The 16,016-nt window shown below is 42.5% G+C and overlaps 1 protein-coding gene across 2 annotated transcripts in view; it reads left to right on the top strand.

Moving 5' to 3' along the window:
• Nucleotides 1-14,567, top strand: part of XPNPEP1 (X-prolyl aminopeptidase 1) — a 90,368-nt gene extending 75,801 nt beyond the window's left edge. For both annotated transcript variants that reach the window (XM_072995572.2, XM_020779801.3), the window contains exons 15-20: nucleotides 4,224-4,284; nucleotides 5,840-5,909; nucleotides 8,832-9,005; nucleotides 9,699-9,775; nucleotides 10,725-10,823; nucleotides 13,262-14,567. In XM_072995572.2, the coding sequence (XP_072851673.2) occupies nucleotides 4,224-4,284; nucleotides 5,840-5,909; nucleotides 8,832-9,005; nucleotides 9,699-9,775; nucleotides 10,725-10,823; nucleotides 13,262-13,390 (610 nt within the window). In that variant the 3' untranslated portion in view covers nucleotides 13,391-14,567. The remainder of the gene's footprint in view (nucleotides 1-4,223; nucleotides 4,285-5,839; nucleotides 5,910-8,831; nucleotides 9,006-9,698; nucleotides 9,776-10,724; nucleotides 10,824-13,261) is intronic.
• Nucleotides 14,568-16,016: the final 1,449 nt, after the last annotated feature.

Raw genomic sequence — 16,016 nt, 5'->3', positions numbered from 1 at the left:
TCCTATTCTGAACTAAATCCTACTTTTCATTTATCCCTGCTATAGAGAAACATGTAGGTAGCCTGCAGTTTGTTTTAGAAAACCATAATATGGAGAAAATAATGAGTCATCTTTCTCCGCCCATATTTCCTGGGAGGAATGGGGTAAAGAAGTGACTTTGCCTTGAACTGTTGACATTTCACATTTTGATTTCTTGGCAGTCAAGGTTGTTGGACTCAGTGACTAAGATTCATGTAGCTGCATGGCATAGATGGTTAGTTGACACTTTAACGGAAGCAGCAAATGCAGAAAGTTGTGGTTATATGTCAGGCTGCAGGGTCATTGAATTACATTGAATTACAAGACAAGCTCATTTTATATGGACCTTTGCACATAAGGAGGCCTAAGATCACATGATAATCCATAAGAGGCAAGCCAGCAGAGTGACATCATTGTTTGCTCTGTCTGTTTGCTGTGGCCTGAGGTTGCCCTTCAGAAATAGTCTAGTGAATTGTTCTGATAACTTTTGCCCTACCCCCTTTCCTTGTTCTTATGGGTGACTCACATGGCCCTGTTTCTTTTACCTGGATTTTACTGGTTTCATGGTTTCTAAAATTCTCATCAGTCCTTGTGGCTGATGGACCAAGGCTTTTATAACTGTGTTAGCTTGAGTAGTGTTCCTTTTTTAGCCTTTCCAAATCAGGCGATTTCCTGTGTGTTGAACTGCAACCTCCAATGCTCATGCTAATTGGGGATTATAGAGGCTGTAGTCCAACATATATGGAGGCTTGGGAAGACTAGATTATAGGTGGTCCTATTTGACATTTACCGTATTTTTTCCATGTGTAAGACAATACTTTTGTCTAAAATCTTTAGACTAAAAATCGAGGGTCGTCTTATACATGGAAGTAAGGAGAGGGGAAAGGGATCAAAGAGCTGCACAATAGCTTTGATCTCTGCTCTCACCGCTTTGATCCATGCTTTTATAGCTTTGATTCTGCTTTCCCTCTCTATTTTCTTGCCAAGAAAGTGGAGGGGAGGAGCAGGGATCAAAGCGAGCTTAGCAAAAAAGGGGAAAGCAGGGATCAAAGTGATCTTGCAGCGCTTTGATTCCTGCTTTCCCTCTCCACTTGCTAAGCCCCACTTAGATTTCTTAATTTTTGGTTAGAAAAGTGTGTGTGGGGGGGTCTTATACATGGGGACATCTTATACACAGCAAAGTATCACACTTTCAATCATTCCGAGCACTTTAGGTAGGTTGTCTATTGGCGATTCTAAAAACACCTACAATAAGAACCCCATATTGCAGCTGGGGTGGATGGAGCAGAGACTGTGAGAAAGTGTTTCACCTGCAACTTCCTATTGAGTTATCCTGCAGATATCTGCAGAGATTGTTTGCAGCTCGTCTCTTAGCCAGTCCACTACACCAGCATTCAGATTAAAAGCATTCTGTCCGGCAAGGTTTAGCAGACCTGTTCTGCCCTTTGAGGGGACAAATTTCTTTAGAGGTCTGGCACTGCTGTTATCCAACAGTTGTTCTTTGAAAGGGAGCTATGTGAATGTTCTTTGATAAGACTTGTACAATGAGATCTTTCTTCCCAGACAGCCTAATGATGGCCTCCTTCTGAGTCACAATGGGAAGCAGCCACTTGACTATAATGAGTTAGCCGTCCATGATATTTTCCAGACTCTGGGGATAGCAGCAGGGCTGAATTGGCTGAGGTTGCAAAGTTAATTTAGCTGCTTCTAATGTCATGTGCTAGGGCAGAGTGCCTGGATTCGAGAGGACAGACTTTTTGTGTAATCCAGCAGCAAAGTTATCCCACTCTTCTTGCCCACGTCCTGTGTGGAGAAGCACCTCGGGTGGATGTTCAAATCATCATGAGCTGTAGAGCTGAAAAGGTTTTCCTTGGCCACTGAAAGCAAAGTCCGGGCTGTAATCCTTTGTGTATTTGCCTGGGAATTTGTCTTGTTTGAACTCAGTGGGGCTTACGTCTGAGTAGATAATATATTTCTGTAAGTTTGCATATTTCTCCCTGAACTCCAATTTGAAGGCTTTGAGAATTTCCTACTCAACACAACCTTTCCCCTCCAGCTACTGTTTTGTTTAGCACACTGACTGAAATATTTTGTGACACGGCAGAGGTGATAGTTAATGCAGACATTCTGATAGGCTTCCTGCCTTTGTGGGTCCATACAATTGTATTTGGCTGTACCCTGACGTGGGAGGCTTCACTGGGCTTTGCCATTTATTCTCAAGCTAGTCTTGCCACTATCTTTCTTGAAATGCTGAATTCCACACATAGAATAATTGAGTTGGAAGGGCCCTGTAAGGCCACTGAGCCCTACCTCCTGCTAAGTGAATCCAAATCAAAGCAGCTGTGGCAGATGGTTGTCCAATTTTCTCTTGAATGCTTGCAGCCTGGAGCACTTACCACCTTCCAAGGTAATTGGTTCCATTGTTGTACTGCTCTAACAGTTAAGACATTTTTCCTAATACTCAACTGAAAACTGGCTTCCTGTAGCTTGAGCCCATTGTTATATGTCATGCAATCTGGGATGATTGAAAACAGATCCCATCCTTCCTCTGCATGACAGCCTTCCAAGTATTTGAAAAGTGCTATCATATCTCCCCTCAGTCTTCTTTTCTCAAGGCTAAACATGCCCAATTCTTTCAGTCTTACCTTGCACGGCTTGAGCACAGAATCCATGTTGCTACTATTTTTTCCTCTTATTTGAAAGGATTCGTTTGCCCAGTTTTTTTTTTAACATAAGGAAATATATCTATTCTGGCTTTTCTCATTCTCTAGGGAACCCTTCTTAGTACCAAATAATACATATTTTCTGAAACATGATGTTCCAGAGCCTTGAGACTCACTGAGGTTTCATTCTGTTCAGCAGCAGAGGTAGCAGGCACTTGAAGGTCACGTAGAACAGCCCCGTGTATCATTGTTGCCAAATCTTTTGCATCTCAGCCTTCTGAACAGCCTGGCCTGTACAGCAACAGCTTGCAGACAGCTATCCAGACTGGAATGTTCTGCTAGCACAGAGCAGGAGAAGTGGACAGACACCGATGCCAGGAAAACAGGGGGATGCAGAGTTGGTTAGAATAGAGTTCATTTCCTCTGAAGGGCACTGATGGCTTCAGGTCATTTTTGCTTCAGTGGCCATGCAGTCTGTGAAAGCTAACTTGGAACTGGTGAGTCTGGGATAGGATCAGAGACGGATTTTTTTTTTTAATCTTGAAGAAATAAAGCTTCTGGACAAGGTTAGAATTATAGGAAAACATGGGTTGTGACAAGAGTGATCCCATCTTACCTGGGATCCACTTGGGAATCCATGGTTCAGATGATATCTTTTCTGCGAAGTGAGGGAAAGCAATGTCCTTTGGTGTTTAAGCTGCCTCTAGCCTGGAAGGACAGATCTTGAAGCTGAGGCTCCAGTACTTTGGCCATCTCATGAGAAGAGAAGACTCCCTGGAAAAGACCCTGATGTTAGGAAAGTGTGAAGGCAAGAGGAGAAGGGGATGACAGAGGATGAGATGGTTTGACAGTGTTGTTGAAGCAACCAACATGAATTTGACACAACTCCGGGAGGCAGTGAAAGATAGGAGGGCCTGGCGTGCTCTGGTCCATGGGGTCATGAAGAGTCGGACACGACTAAACGACTAAATGATGACGAGCCTGGATATCACTTATGAGCTATCATTGTTGCCACAGCCACTTTCCTGTCTTGCCACTTAGCTCTGCCTGAAACAATCTTTGTTCTGTTCCATTCATCGTGTGTCATACTGTTCATTGGGAAGGTCCTCTGAGTAATATTAAAATGTAAAATGCAAGTCAGTAGTCCCAGTAATGGTAAGATATTTATTTAAAATAAGAGCAGTATAACCAACATAAAATAATAAGAAACAGGACTTGGAATTAGCACAAAACTATTTCTGCAACATTTTAGTCTGTGGCACCCAAAGTTTCTTACATGGTTAATAGATACAGCCTTTTTTCAGACTGTGCAGTTGAGGAAAGAGCAGAGATTCCAGTGTGTCTGTGAGACGCAAGTGTATTGCACACTTTTGTTTTGTTAGCAGTGCACAATCTATTCTGTAATACTGTTTGAAGAGGTTACAAACCAGATCTTTCTTGCATAATTCTATTTTTAATACCTTGAAATGCGTTCTTTTTCTTTTAATGTTTCTGTCTTCTCTTTTTGTTTATGTATTTAGTTTTCTCTTTTTTTCTTGGAAGGGATGGAACCACAGATGTGACAAGGACAATGCACTTTGGCACTCCATCAGCATATGAAAAGGTATGCAAGAATTCTGTTTTTGTTATTGAATCTCTCTCTCTCCGTAATATAATGGGTTTTATGGTCATCAGGTACGTCTAGGCTCCCCTTAAAATCACTGAAAGGAAAACCATTCCTGAATAGCAAGAACCACCCACTCACTGCCAGCTTCAAGGGGAGAAGAAGGCCAGTTTCTTAAGGGGTTGGTACAGCTCTGTCACAGATGGGCATCCTTAGGCAGGCAGTCTTCTCTGGAAGGTAATTTCTAGGACCTCAAGGACAGTGACAAACAGATCATCCAGCAGAGTTTAATGTGGTTGCTTTCAAGGTCCACATTGTCACTATCAGGTCCTACTGCAACTCCCATTTAGGTTTAGTTGTTACTTCTTCTGAGCATGCCTTCTTCCAAAACATGTGGAAAACCACAGTTGCAATGGGACTTCCAGGAAGCTATGTCAGTACTTTTGTATCAGCCCATAACTGCATTTCTGTGAATAATACACATTTTAAAAAGATATGCCCTATCAGGCAGTGAAATACCAAGGATCTCCTGGTTCTGCTGCAGCATGATCACCCGCAGGTAATCATGCTACAGCAGAATCAGGAGATCCTTGGTGTTTCAGTGCCTGTTAGGGCATACCTTTTTTTAAAATGTATATTATTCCAAGACACCATAGAACATAGTTTGTGTCTGGATTATTTCTGACAACATCACCATGCAATTTCCTCTTAATTTTGATCTGCTTAGTCATAATTGCCCTTTCAATGTAATGGACACCTAATTTTAAAACTTTCTAGCGTTCTTGTGATAATTGACTTGGGTTGAACCTCTCTGGAGTTGAGGGCAAAACATGTAACTGAAGAATGAAGATTTTTTAAAAAGGTCCATGATACAGTACTTTTGGTTTGGGAAAAAATAGTACTTTAAAACAAAACTCAGTCTTTGCTGACAAGATTCTTTCCCCCTTTTGGCAGAACATTATTCAGTGTTGAAAAATTGTTCTTTATTGTCTTCTAAGCAATGTCGGGAGATGTGCTGATTCACTCATCAGAGTGAGCTACCATTGCAACTACAGTAGTGGCACGCATAACGAACGCACCGTTTAACGACGAATCCGCATAGCGATCTATTTTTTGCGATCGCTAATGCGATCGCATTGCGATGTTTTGATCTTCGCATTGTGATGTTTTTAGAACAGCTGATCGGCGGTTCCAAAATGGCCGCCGGGTGCCCAAAATGGCTGCTGCAAGCATTTTTGCGCGGTTTCCTCACTTACCAAGGCAGCGAAAATGGCGGCGCTATGGAGGATCTTCGCTGAACAGTGAGTTTTCGCCCCATAGGAACGCATTAAACAAAGTTTAATGCGTTCCTATGGGGTTTTTAGTTCTGTTTAGCGACGATTCCGGATAGCGACGATTAATCCAGGACGGATTAACGTCGCTATGCGGGGCACCACTGTATATTGGTTGATCCCAGCCCAGAAATTCATGTGGATACACTAAAGTCTGCAAGTAATTTCTAGTTAGATACTCCCATCATTGTTCTGTTTCATTCATAATATTCCATTCTCTGCAGGAATGTTTCACATATGTGCTGAAAGGTCACATAGCTGTCAGCGCTGCCATATTCCCCAATGGAACCAAAGGTTGGGCATTTCTACTTCCCCTATCTTTGAAATTACTGTTGGAAGCAATGCTATTGGAGACTCTGATGTCGCTTCTGTGCTGATCGTTATTGAGTCGGCGTTGCGTTAAATGTCTTTGCAAGGTGTATTCTAAGCATTCTCAGTCATCGTTACATGTAAGGGTGGAGCAAGGAAATACACACCTATAATGTAAACGCAGCTAGAGGAAAGAATAATAGCCAGTTGCTTGAGTTATGTTTAGGATATGATTTTAAAAATGTGTTCACGTGCCCTAGATCAAGTTGATCTTCGTTAAGATAGCGAATAGCTGGCTAGATAGCTCAGTGGTTTAGGCATCTGACTGCAGAGTCAGAGGTTTGGAGTTGAATCACTGTGAGTAGAGCCGGTCTCTGCAGTCTTGTGCAAGCTGCACAGTCCCAGGATGCCCCGCAGAAGAAGGGAACGGTGAACTACGGAGTATTCTCTACCTGGGAAACCCTGAAAAGAGCCAGGATAAGTCAGAATTGACTTGAAGGCGCATGATTATTGTTACAAGGTACCAATGTACGGCTGTCGCCAGTTAGTATTAATTCGAATGCATCAATATTCATTTCCAGTGTAAAGTGAGAGGTGGATTAGACTTGACCTATAGGGCCACTTCGGGCTCTTTAGTACCCCTGGTCCATCTTGGCTAATCTCTGTCTTCTTCGACTGTCAGCATCCCTCTAAGGATTTGGACAGGCCTGATTGTATAGGGATCCATCTCCCCCACTGTGCTTGCTGGGGAAGGGGTGAGCCAGATCACCTGAAGCTGTGTGTGGCTGGTGCAGTAAGTGTGTGCCCTGCCACCTCTGTGGCCTTGGGGAAGCTGCAAGGCCCTGGGGCACCACCAGAAGCAGGGAGTGTTAAATTATTTCTTTGTACCTGGAAAATCCTGAGAGGATTGCCGTACGTTGGAATTGACTTGACACCACATGGTTATTATTCTTTTCCAGCTCTGCCATTGGAGATCATATATAATAATAATAATAATAATAATAATAATAATAATAATAATAATAATAATAATAATAATAATAATAATAATAATAATAATAATAATGGGATGGAATCTGTGGCCTTCTATGTGCAAAGAATATATTCTGTCTTTGAGATGTGCTGCAACCCAAAGCCACTTTGTCTTCTTTGAGCAGGGTTTGCTTGAAATTTAATTCTGAAATCTCTCACAGGGCCTGTCTAGAAGATGTTCTAGTGTTTCAGAAGGAAAAGAGACTTGAGTATTCACATTAAAGCAGTGTAAATTTTTCTGCAGTTTAGGACAGCCTTCCTCAGCCCAGTGCCCTTCAGGTGTGTTGCATTTCAGCTCCCATAATTGTAGTCATTTTAGTTGGGTGTAGGGTATCAGAAGTTATAGTCCAACGCATCTGAAGGGCACCAGGCTGAAGAAAGACGGGATAACGGGAATGATGCTGTGATATACTTGTGATATGTGAGTACTGGGTGTTTTTCTTCTTCTTCAAATGAATGGGAGCAGCCAGTAGTCCTCCAGATGTTGTTAGATTGCTGCTCCTATCAGCCCCAGCCAGCATGGCAAATGATGAAGGATGATGGGAGTTGTCGAGCAACATCTGAAGGGCCACTCCTTCTGCAAATCATGGCTGAGGACATGCAAAGGAACACTCTTGATTTATTTTGGAATTCACTTAGTTCTCCTTGTGTTACCATATCTTTCCCTGTATAAAATGACACTTTTTCCTAAAATAATTAAAGGACAAATTGAGGGTCGACACGGAAGGAAGCAGTCGCACGCGTGCTCGAGCATCTCTTGCTGCTGCCGCCACTACCCAATTGCCTCTTCCAGAGCTCATGGCTTGTCCCCTCCGGTGGCCAAGGCAGCAGCAGGAGGCGAAGGAGCAGTTACACGCACTCGAGGGCCTCTTGCTGCTGCCTCCCCCGCCTACCCGATCACCTCCTTCAGTGGGATTGACGGGCCTCAGCTCATGTCGCCACCTTGTCCCCTCCGGTGCTGGAGGCAGCAGGAGGTGCAGGCAAACAAACACTCTTGGGCGCCTCTTCCTGCTGTTGCTGCTGCCGGATCACCTCCTCCAGCAATCGTCTCCGTAGGGCAGGCAGCGAGGTGAGCTGGAGGTGAGCCCCAGCAGTTGCACTGGAGAAGGTGATCAGGCGGGAGTGGAGAAAGCAGCAGCAGGAAATGGAGGTGGAGGAGCAGTTGCCCATTAATTGTTCCTCCACCTCCATCATGGGCCAAAATTAGGGGGTGATTTTAAACATTGGGGGGGGGTCGTATACACAAAAAAGTATGTATGTCAAAAAGAGAGCTGTATTAAGCAAAAAAATGTTTAGGAGTAATGTGTAAACTTTCTTTAAATTGAACTCAGTTGGCATCATGGGATCTTAATCATACAATCCTCTGAAAGAAACAAACATTCCTTTTTGTCCTCAAAAACTGGAAAAATGTAAAGTTCTAGGAGATTATGATAATAGTAATTTTCCTTAGTCATAAGGTTGGTTTTTTTTACATTTTAGTTTTCGTTGGGTTGGTTATTGGTTATTATCATAGCAATTTATCATTCTGGTGTTTTATTGTAGTGTTTGACTTTATGGAAGCCTTGGGAAGGCTTTTAAAGGAGGCTTAAAATATGTTAAGGAATAATAAATAATAAAAACTATATTGGTTACAGAACTCCAGCTTGACCTGATTTATCTGATTTTGTTGATTTTGGAATCTGCAAGAGTCTGGGAAGCAAAATGTTTTAGATGAGAGAGAGTTTGTATTTTCAATCTGTAACAAAGTTAACATGCATTTTCTTACTCCTTTACTTTTCTGATTTCACGTAGTAAAAATTACAGATGCATCAAAGATGGTCATTTTTAAAGCTGCTAATACACTGTGCACCTGTGTCTTCCTCTTGTGTCATATAGGTCACCTCCTGGACTCATTTGCCCGGTCAGCTCTATGGGATCAAGGCTTAGATTACTTGCATGGCACAGGACATGGGGTTGGTGCCTTCTTGAATGTCCATGAAGGGCCATGTGGTATTAGCTACAAAACATTTGCAGATGAACCTCTGGAAGCTGGGATGATTGTTTCTGATGGTAATTTAAATCATTTATTTTGACGGCCGTATCAACCAGTGTAGAACCTGTGTATACTATTATTTTCTGTCTCTCTTGACTCCTTGTACATGTCACGATAAAAGAATTTCAGATATTGTGGCTGCTTTGTATTCATCTGTCTTACAGGCAAACAGTAAACAGAGGAATAACCATCCCCTGATGTAATAAAATAGCAGAAAAATTAAGGTGGGGGAGGAAAGTACAATAACCATATGAACATTTAATCCAAAATTGAGACACAAAAAATAAAATTTAAATAATAACTCACACATCATCACATTAGATCAGTAAAACAGGATTCAAAATACACACTGTTTTTCTCCTCCTACAGTGTGCGTTCTGTAACTTGGTGCATGTTTTCTGGTGTATCATGAATATTTTTGTGATGCAATGAGTACTGCAGTTCATTTCGTCTCTGCGTTGGCATTGTGTGCATCCAGCTTCCTTTCTTGAAGTAGCAGAATTTTCACACAAAAGTGCTTTCAAGTCATCCTGCTTCTGCAAACTGGCTTCCAGGACCAAGCCAGAATGGGAATGTGTTTTGTCATTCTGTATGAAATATGTATGTTTGTTTGAACAGGAGTTAGAACTCTTCAGCCTATTAAGCAGTAAAAACTTTAGGAAATTGGTATTTAGAGGGATTTCTCCCCCTTAATAATTTTGTTTCTGCAGAACCTGGTTATTATGAGGATGGCTCTTTTGGGATCCGAATAGAAAACGTTGTAATTGTCGTTCCAACCAAAACGAAGGTGAGTGGTTTCTTGGCACACAGTGCAGTGCCATCTTGCTATGATATTCAAATGTAAAACCTTTCAAATAGTGGGTGCAAAAACTGAAAGTGAAAGAATGGTCAGATGATAAAACATGAAAAAGAACTTTTTTTTACTGTTTCTCCTTGAAGGTGGTTTTGTTCTGAAAAGTTCTACCTCGCTCATGGATTTCATGAATGGAGAGTGTGTGGGTTATTATTGCATCAAATAAACATTTCCTGTGGTACAAAATAACTTGCTATGACTCCCAAGCACCAAGAAATTAGGTTTTTGCCAAGCCCTTGTCTGGGAAATGGACTTTTCAGAATGGGATGCCCTGATCTAAATAGAGACCAATAGCTTTGGTTACACAATGTGAGAAGATGTTTGTCTTCCTGCTTGATTAAATCTGCCTCTTCTACTGTAATTCTCCTCTTGCCACTTTGAATGTAGACATTAAGACATTTATGCTTGAATGAAGCGTTTTACTTAGCTTCTTCCCTTGTCATATAGACGTGTTTCCTTTTGAGTCATTCCTGTATGTGTTTTGTGGCTGTACTTTGAAAGAGAAACAGAACTTTGGAAAGTATCTCTCAATCTTCACAGTGACTTTCCCAGTTTGCTGGTGGAAAGAAATCTTACACATGACCAAATGGAAACTGAGACACAGTGGTTGGAAACGTGGAATCGGCTGTTGCCTGGATTAGATGTTACTGCATCTTAAATGATCTCTATATATTGCTTTGTTGAAATGCATTTATGAAAGTGTGAAGTGCAGTTTCCTATTCATTAGGGACAGGTTGTCAGCAGGAAGGATGACATGTCCTGATTTGTGTAGTTGATAAGATTGCCTTATCATATGTTCTTTATGTGTAGATTATGGGGGCTGTGGGATGCTCTTATTCAGCTAGCAATTTCTCAAGTGACCAGGACACTTTTCTCTTTGTAGTATAACTTCAGCAACAGAGGGAGTTTGACTTTTGAACCTCTGACCTTGGTTCCGATCCAGACCAAAATGATGCATGTTCATTCACTGACCCAAAAAGAGGTAAGAGATCACTTGCACTGGTTTTTATCCCTATTTTTACTGGGAGGTTTAAAAGCATATTTGCTCTTCCTCTCCATAATTTCTAGTCACAGGTATAGCACTTGTCACAGCATTTATTTGGTGCCCATGCTGTTGTCGTTTTGTCTGCTGTTAAACTAGGCTGGAAGACAAGAGGGTTAGCTCACTGGTTGTTTGGAGAAAGAGTATATAGGTTTGGTGGGCAGGAATTGCGTCCAGATTTATAAACATTTCAAAAGCCAGACATACCTTAGGTGGTAGTGGTTTGTAGATTTCAGCCACTATGGTCCAAGTCATGAAACTTATCCTGGATGAAGTTATTTTATTCAGAGAGCAGTGCTAGAGTTTGCCTATGCAGGAGCCCTATTCAGGCATTAAGAAACAATCCCCTTCCTTTTATCATCGGTTTTGCCTTCCTTCTATGTATGGAGGGCAAAGAGGCTGAAGAGAGAAAGCTCTGGTATCTTGTGGGGGGTGGCTGGGTTCTTCATATAAATCTAAACACCGATTCTCCAGGGTCCTGAATCTTATGAGGAGCCCCCGCAGATAATGGAGATTGTCCTCATTCAGGATTGTCACCTCTCCATGTAAGAGAGTGATGGAGGTGAAAACAGAGGAGATAGGGAATGCTTGAACACTGCTTTCTTTATGTAGGCATTCTACATGGCTTTTTAACATACAAACAGGGGCTGACTTTCAAAATTTAAGAAAGCAATATTTGATTTACCAGGAGTGAACACAGTTTTCTGATTGTGACTACTTGTGTGGGCAAAACAACACACAGCTGCATATGAGGATAGTTGCAGCAGCCTTTTGGGGCGGGGGGGGGGCAAGTTTTGCAGAAGTAAAAAAAAGATCTTTACCAACCAACCCACCAAAACATAGAGTGAACCAGGAGACTGTACTTTGCCCAGCTTGCCACAATAGCCAAATACACATTGAGCATCCTCAGCTGGCCAAGAGTGATTGTTGGAGTAAAACCTTCCAAAAATCAGATGGCTCTGGTGGTGGTATGGAAAGGAATCCCCTAGAACACTGGTTCTTAACCTTTGTTACTCAGATGTTTTTGGACTGCAACTCCCAGAAGCCTTCACCATCAGCTCTGCTGGCTGGGGTTTCTGGGACTTGCAGTTCAAAAACACCTGAGTAACAGAGGTTAAGAACCACTGCCCTAGAAGGAGATATGGGTCGCTGAATATGAGCATTTTGCACTGCAACAGTTTTGTTACAAAACTAATTTGCAGGGAACAAATCTGCAAGACTGGTAGGTTCAATATTCAAAACTACACAGATACATAGTAAACAGAGGCATTATCATAAGAAATTGGTCTCCCGATAGATTGGTCACTAATCATAAATATAGAGCAGGGTGGGCAACTGATACAGGTCCAGGGGTTGCACATGCCTATACCTGGATCCTTGAGGCCTGCTGCTGCATCCTCCCTCAGTATTTTAAAAATTCTTCTCTTTTACTGAAAAAACAACAAAAACCACACGCTTTGTCCCCTCTTAGTGGGGCAATTTTGCTGTGTTTGCGTTTATGCCTGAGCTGTTACAGGCCTCAGAGCCCGTTTTTTCAAAACTTACTGTGTGATTTGAAAAAAGGCTCCTTCTCAGAATAAAACATTTCAGGTCCCCCCCCCCCATGTGGCAAAAGTGCTCCTGATGCCCCTTAAAAGGGTGTATGGGGACTTTCTGAGGGGAAAAATCCAACTGGGGGGAGGTGCTGGAGACTGTAGTTTGCCCAGCTTGCCTCATAGGATCCTCAGAAAGGCTGCAACGGTTCACTGAGCAAATGAGAATCCCGATTTCTCAAAGGGCTTTTGTTATTGCTTTGTCTGCATAAATGCACAAGTGCAGTAAGTTTTGTCATCGGAGCAAATGCAGGGTCTTATAGATAGAAGTACTCATTTACAGTTAGTTGCAAATGGAAGAGCAGAGCAATTTTCTGCTGAGGAGCACATACTAATGTGACTTTTTTAGCACTGAACGAGTGCTGACATTCTTATTTTTGCAGTAATTGATGCTGGTTTCCATGAGGCACGTTTTTAGAAATGCTAGGAATCAACAGCTGAAGTGAAAACGTGAACCTGTGCCTCTTAATAACCTCGCTAAAAAACTTCCCTGGGTTTGAGGGCACTCAGGAATTCTAGGTTGATGCCATGCAATAAGGGATGGCAGCAGCAGCATGTCATGCACCAACATTTGGTTGTCGGCCAATGCCCCTTCTTAGACCAGAGAAGACAAAGGCTGTGGGTATTTGCTCTTCCCTGTGGCTGTTTCAGCTTTCTGTGTAGAAGGCTACTGCAGGGTCTCATGCATGCTTTCGCCTTTCAGGTGACACTCATGGTGGGTAGAGATCAAACTGCATTGCCCATTCCTTCTAGCAAACAATTCCTTTCTTTCCCCCTCTCTTTCAGTGTGACTGGGTGAATAACTATCACAGAAAATGCAGAGAGGTGGTCGGGGCAGAACTGGAACGGCAAGGACGACACGAAGCTCTCCAGTGGCTCATTAGGGAAACGGAGCCCATCTCCAAGCTGCACTAACAGCAATGGGTTTTTTTTTTTTAAAGAAAGTGATTTCCTTTTAAAAATGGCAAACGCAGGACTGTTTCAGCTTCACGGTAATATACACATGGTACTGCCAGGCCTAGGAGGAGGATGGGCAGATCCTTTCATAATAAGCAGGAGCCACAGTAGAGAGAAAGGAGGGGGCAGGATGGAATTCGTTTCACATGAGGATCTGTTGCCTCCCAATTGATGATGAGCAAAAATTTTAAAAAAACTAGAGCTATGAAATTTGTATCCTTATGGAAAAAGAGTGAGTCAATGGGGAAGAACACTTGATTGTTTGACATCCTGTGCAGACTTGCTTTGGGCAGAGGGGTGAACAGACTGGATTCTTTGGTCGATGCATAAACTTGACCAAACTATCTGGGAGGGAACTTCTGATGATGTAAATTCATTGTCTGGAACAATCCTGCCAAGTGGTAATGGAAAACGATACTATACATGGGGCACAAACGTGAGATTAAAAAAAGACAGTTGCCTTAGAGTCCTCACAGGGATCTGTCAGAAAGATTTCAAATGTTAGCATTTCTTCATTCGCCAAGATCTAACAAAATGAATTCACACATTTATGTTCATCACTTGATGGCAGCAACACCAAGCAGTATCTTGCGTCACTGAAATAGCCATCACAGTTCAAAGATCACAGTGTACAGTTCTGTGCTTGTTTACTCAGAAGTAAGTCCCATAGTGTTCGATGGGGTTTACGCCCAGGTATATAGGATGACAACCCCTGTTAGCTCACCTTGAACAGAACAACTTTCAGTGGATGCTGAAGGTGCAGATGTGTGTCAGTGAGCAATAACTCAGAGAGAGGCGCATTTGTGCACAAACCCTGACTTTGGAACTTTCTTTATCATGATATTGTTCTTCTAAAAACAAGTATGAATATCTGTTTTGTTAATGCTTGTCATGTAATTCAACTGTAGTTTCCTAGATGTGTGCCCGTCCCCTCCCCAGCTCTTGCAACCGTAGAAGGTATTAAGCTTCTGGATGTCTGCATTAAGTAAATATGAATGTTGGTGTTGGAAAACTCAACATGTCAAGGGGTCTTCTATATTTGGACCTTTTACACTGCTGAGAACATGTTTTGTCCCCATCTTTGCTTGGTCCTCAAGCAAGAACTCAAAGTGCCAATAAACATCACTCTACCTTACTGCTGTGTTCAGATCTGTAGATTCTGTGGAGGAGACGAGTGGGGCAACTTCTTACAGTTGAAGTAGGGTATGGAATCATGGCCTTGTTGCCTTGATTTTAGTATATTCTGGCTGCAAAATGTGGGAGGCTGTTGATTAATGATGATACATGGAACGTTGTGCAGGTGGTGGGTAGGAAAAAGGATGCTGCACAGAGTGCAGAAGAGTAATTATGAGTGAAATTCTATGCTCATTTATCTGGGAGGGATGGATCCCTTTCCTGCTGTTTTACAAGGTTGAGAAGAAGGGGCATAATCCACCTCTTATTTTTAATGTAGCCTCCCCCAACCAAATTCCTTCTAAATGTTTTGGACTGTATCTTCAGTTGGCAGGACCATTGGACATGCTGGCCAAGGCTGGTGGGAATTGTGACCTAGTACATACAAAGAGTATCAGGTTTGGGAAAGCTGCTGTCTTGAATGCAGTTGGATTTCTGGGGAAAAGATCCACAGGGTTTACATTGTGTTTGTGTGCTCTGTTTGGCTGAATGTCAAAAGCTTAACTGAATTTGAGCGCTTTGTGTGTTTCTGAGTCAACCATGTGGCACAGTAAAGAGCCTAGAGATGATCAGAGTTTGGAATTGCATCCCACACAGGCCCATCATGTTAAATCTTTCATTCATGGAGTTTAAAATGTTAAAATGATGTGACACTTAAGTGGGGAAGTAGAACGTGAAAGCTCAATACCTTATGAGGAAGATGTTGAGCTGCCACATAACAGAGAAAGAGACTGACAGCTTCACCCTCCCAATAAAGCCCAGGGCCTCACCCTGCACACTCACATTCACTGAGGCACCGGAGGTGGTCTCTGAGAGAGACCTCTGGGCAGTATTCCTTTGCAGCTACTCTCTGGGGCCTTTGGTTTAGCTGCAGTGAGAAGTGAGGGACTTAGCATCAGTGCATCCTATTTGTCTTTGGCCCTTACGGACTTGATTTCTCTCTCTCTCACACACACACACCATTTTAACTTGCAGTTTATGAGGTTGCTGAGATTGAGTGAGTGGATGAATGTCTGCATTTCGGTATGGGTTTTGAGGGTTTAGGATGTTTGGATCTGCTTTGTTTTATTTTCATGGCTTTGATGGTGCCACAATATAACAGCCAACCGCCACCTGTCTGTCTCCAGCTATGAGTGGGGAGGAGACCCCCCTCCCCAGCTGTTTGCATGTCTCTAGTGGTTTCCCCCCCTGTATACTTGAAAACACACAGATACTGGCACAGACAGAGCTCAAACTAGCAATTTTGGCACATGGGGCAAGCAGCACAAAATTACCCACAAATTAATTTTGTGATTCGTAGTATGAAAACAGTGCAAGAAATGATTACAGTGCTGAACACTTGTCAGCATCTTCCCTCCACCACAGGGCATCAGCAGCAGTGCTAGAGGTGCGAAAACAAACCAGACCTGTG

The sequence above is a fragment of the Pogona vitticeps genome, chromosome 3, assembly GCF_051106095.1.
Source record: "Pogona vitticeps strain Pit_001003342236 chromosome 3, PviZW2.1, whole genome shotgun sequence".
Taxonomy (NCBI): Eukaryota; Metazoa; Chordata; class Lepidosauria; order Squamata; family Agamidae; genus Pogona; species Pogona vitticeps.
This window is presented reverse-complemented; position numbering and strand designations above follow the sequence as displayed.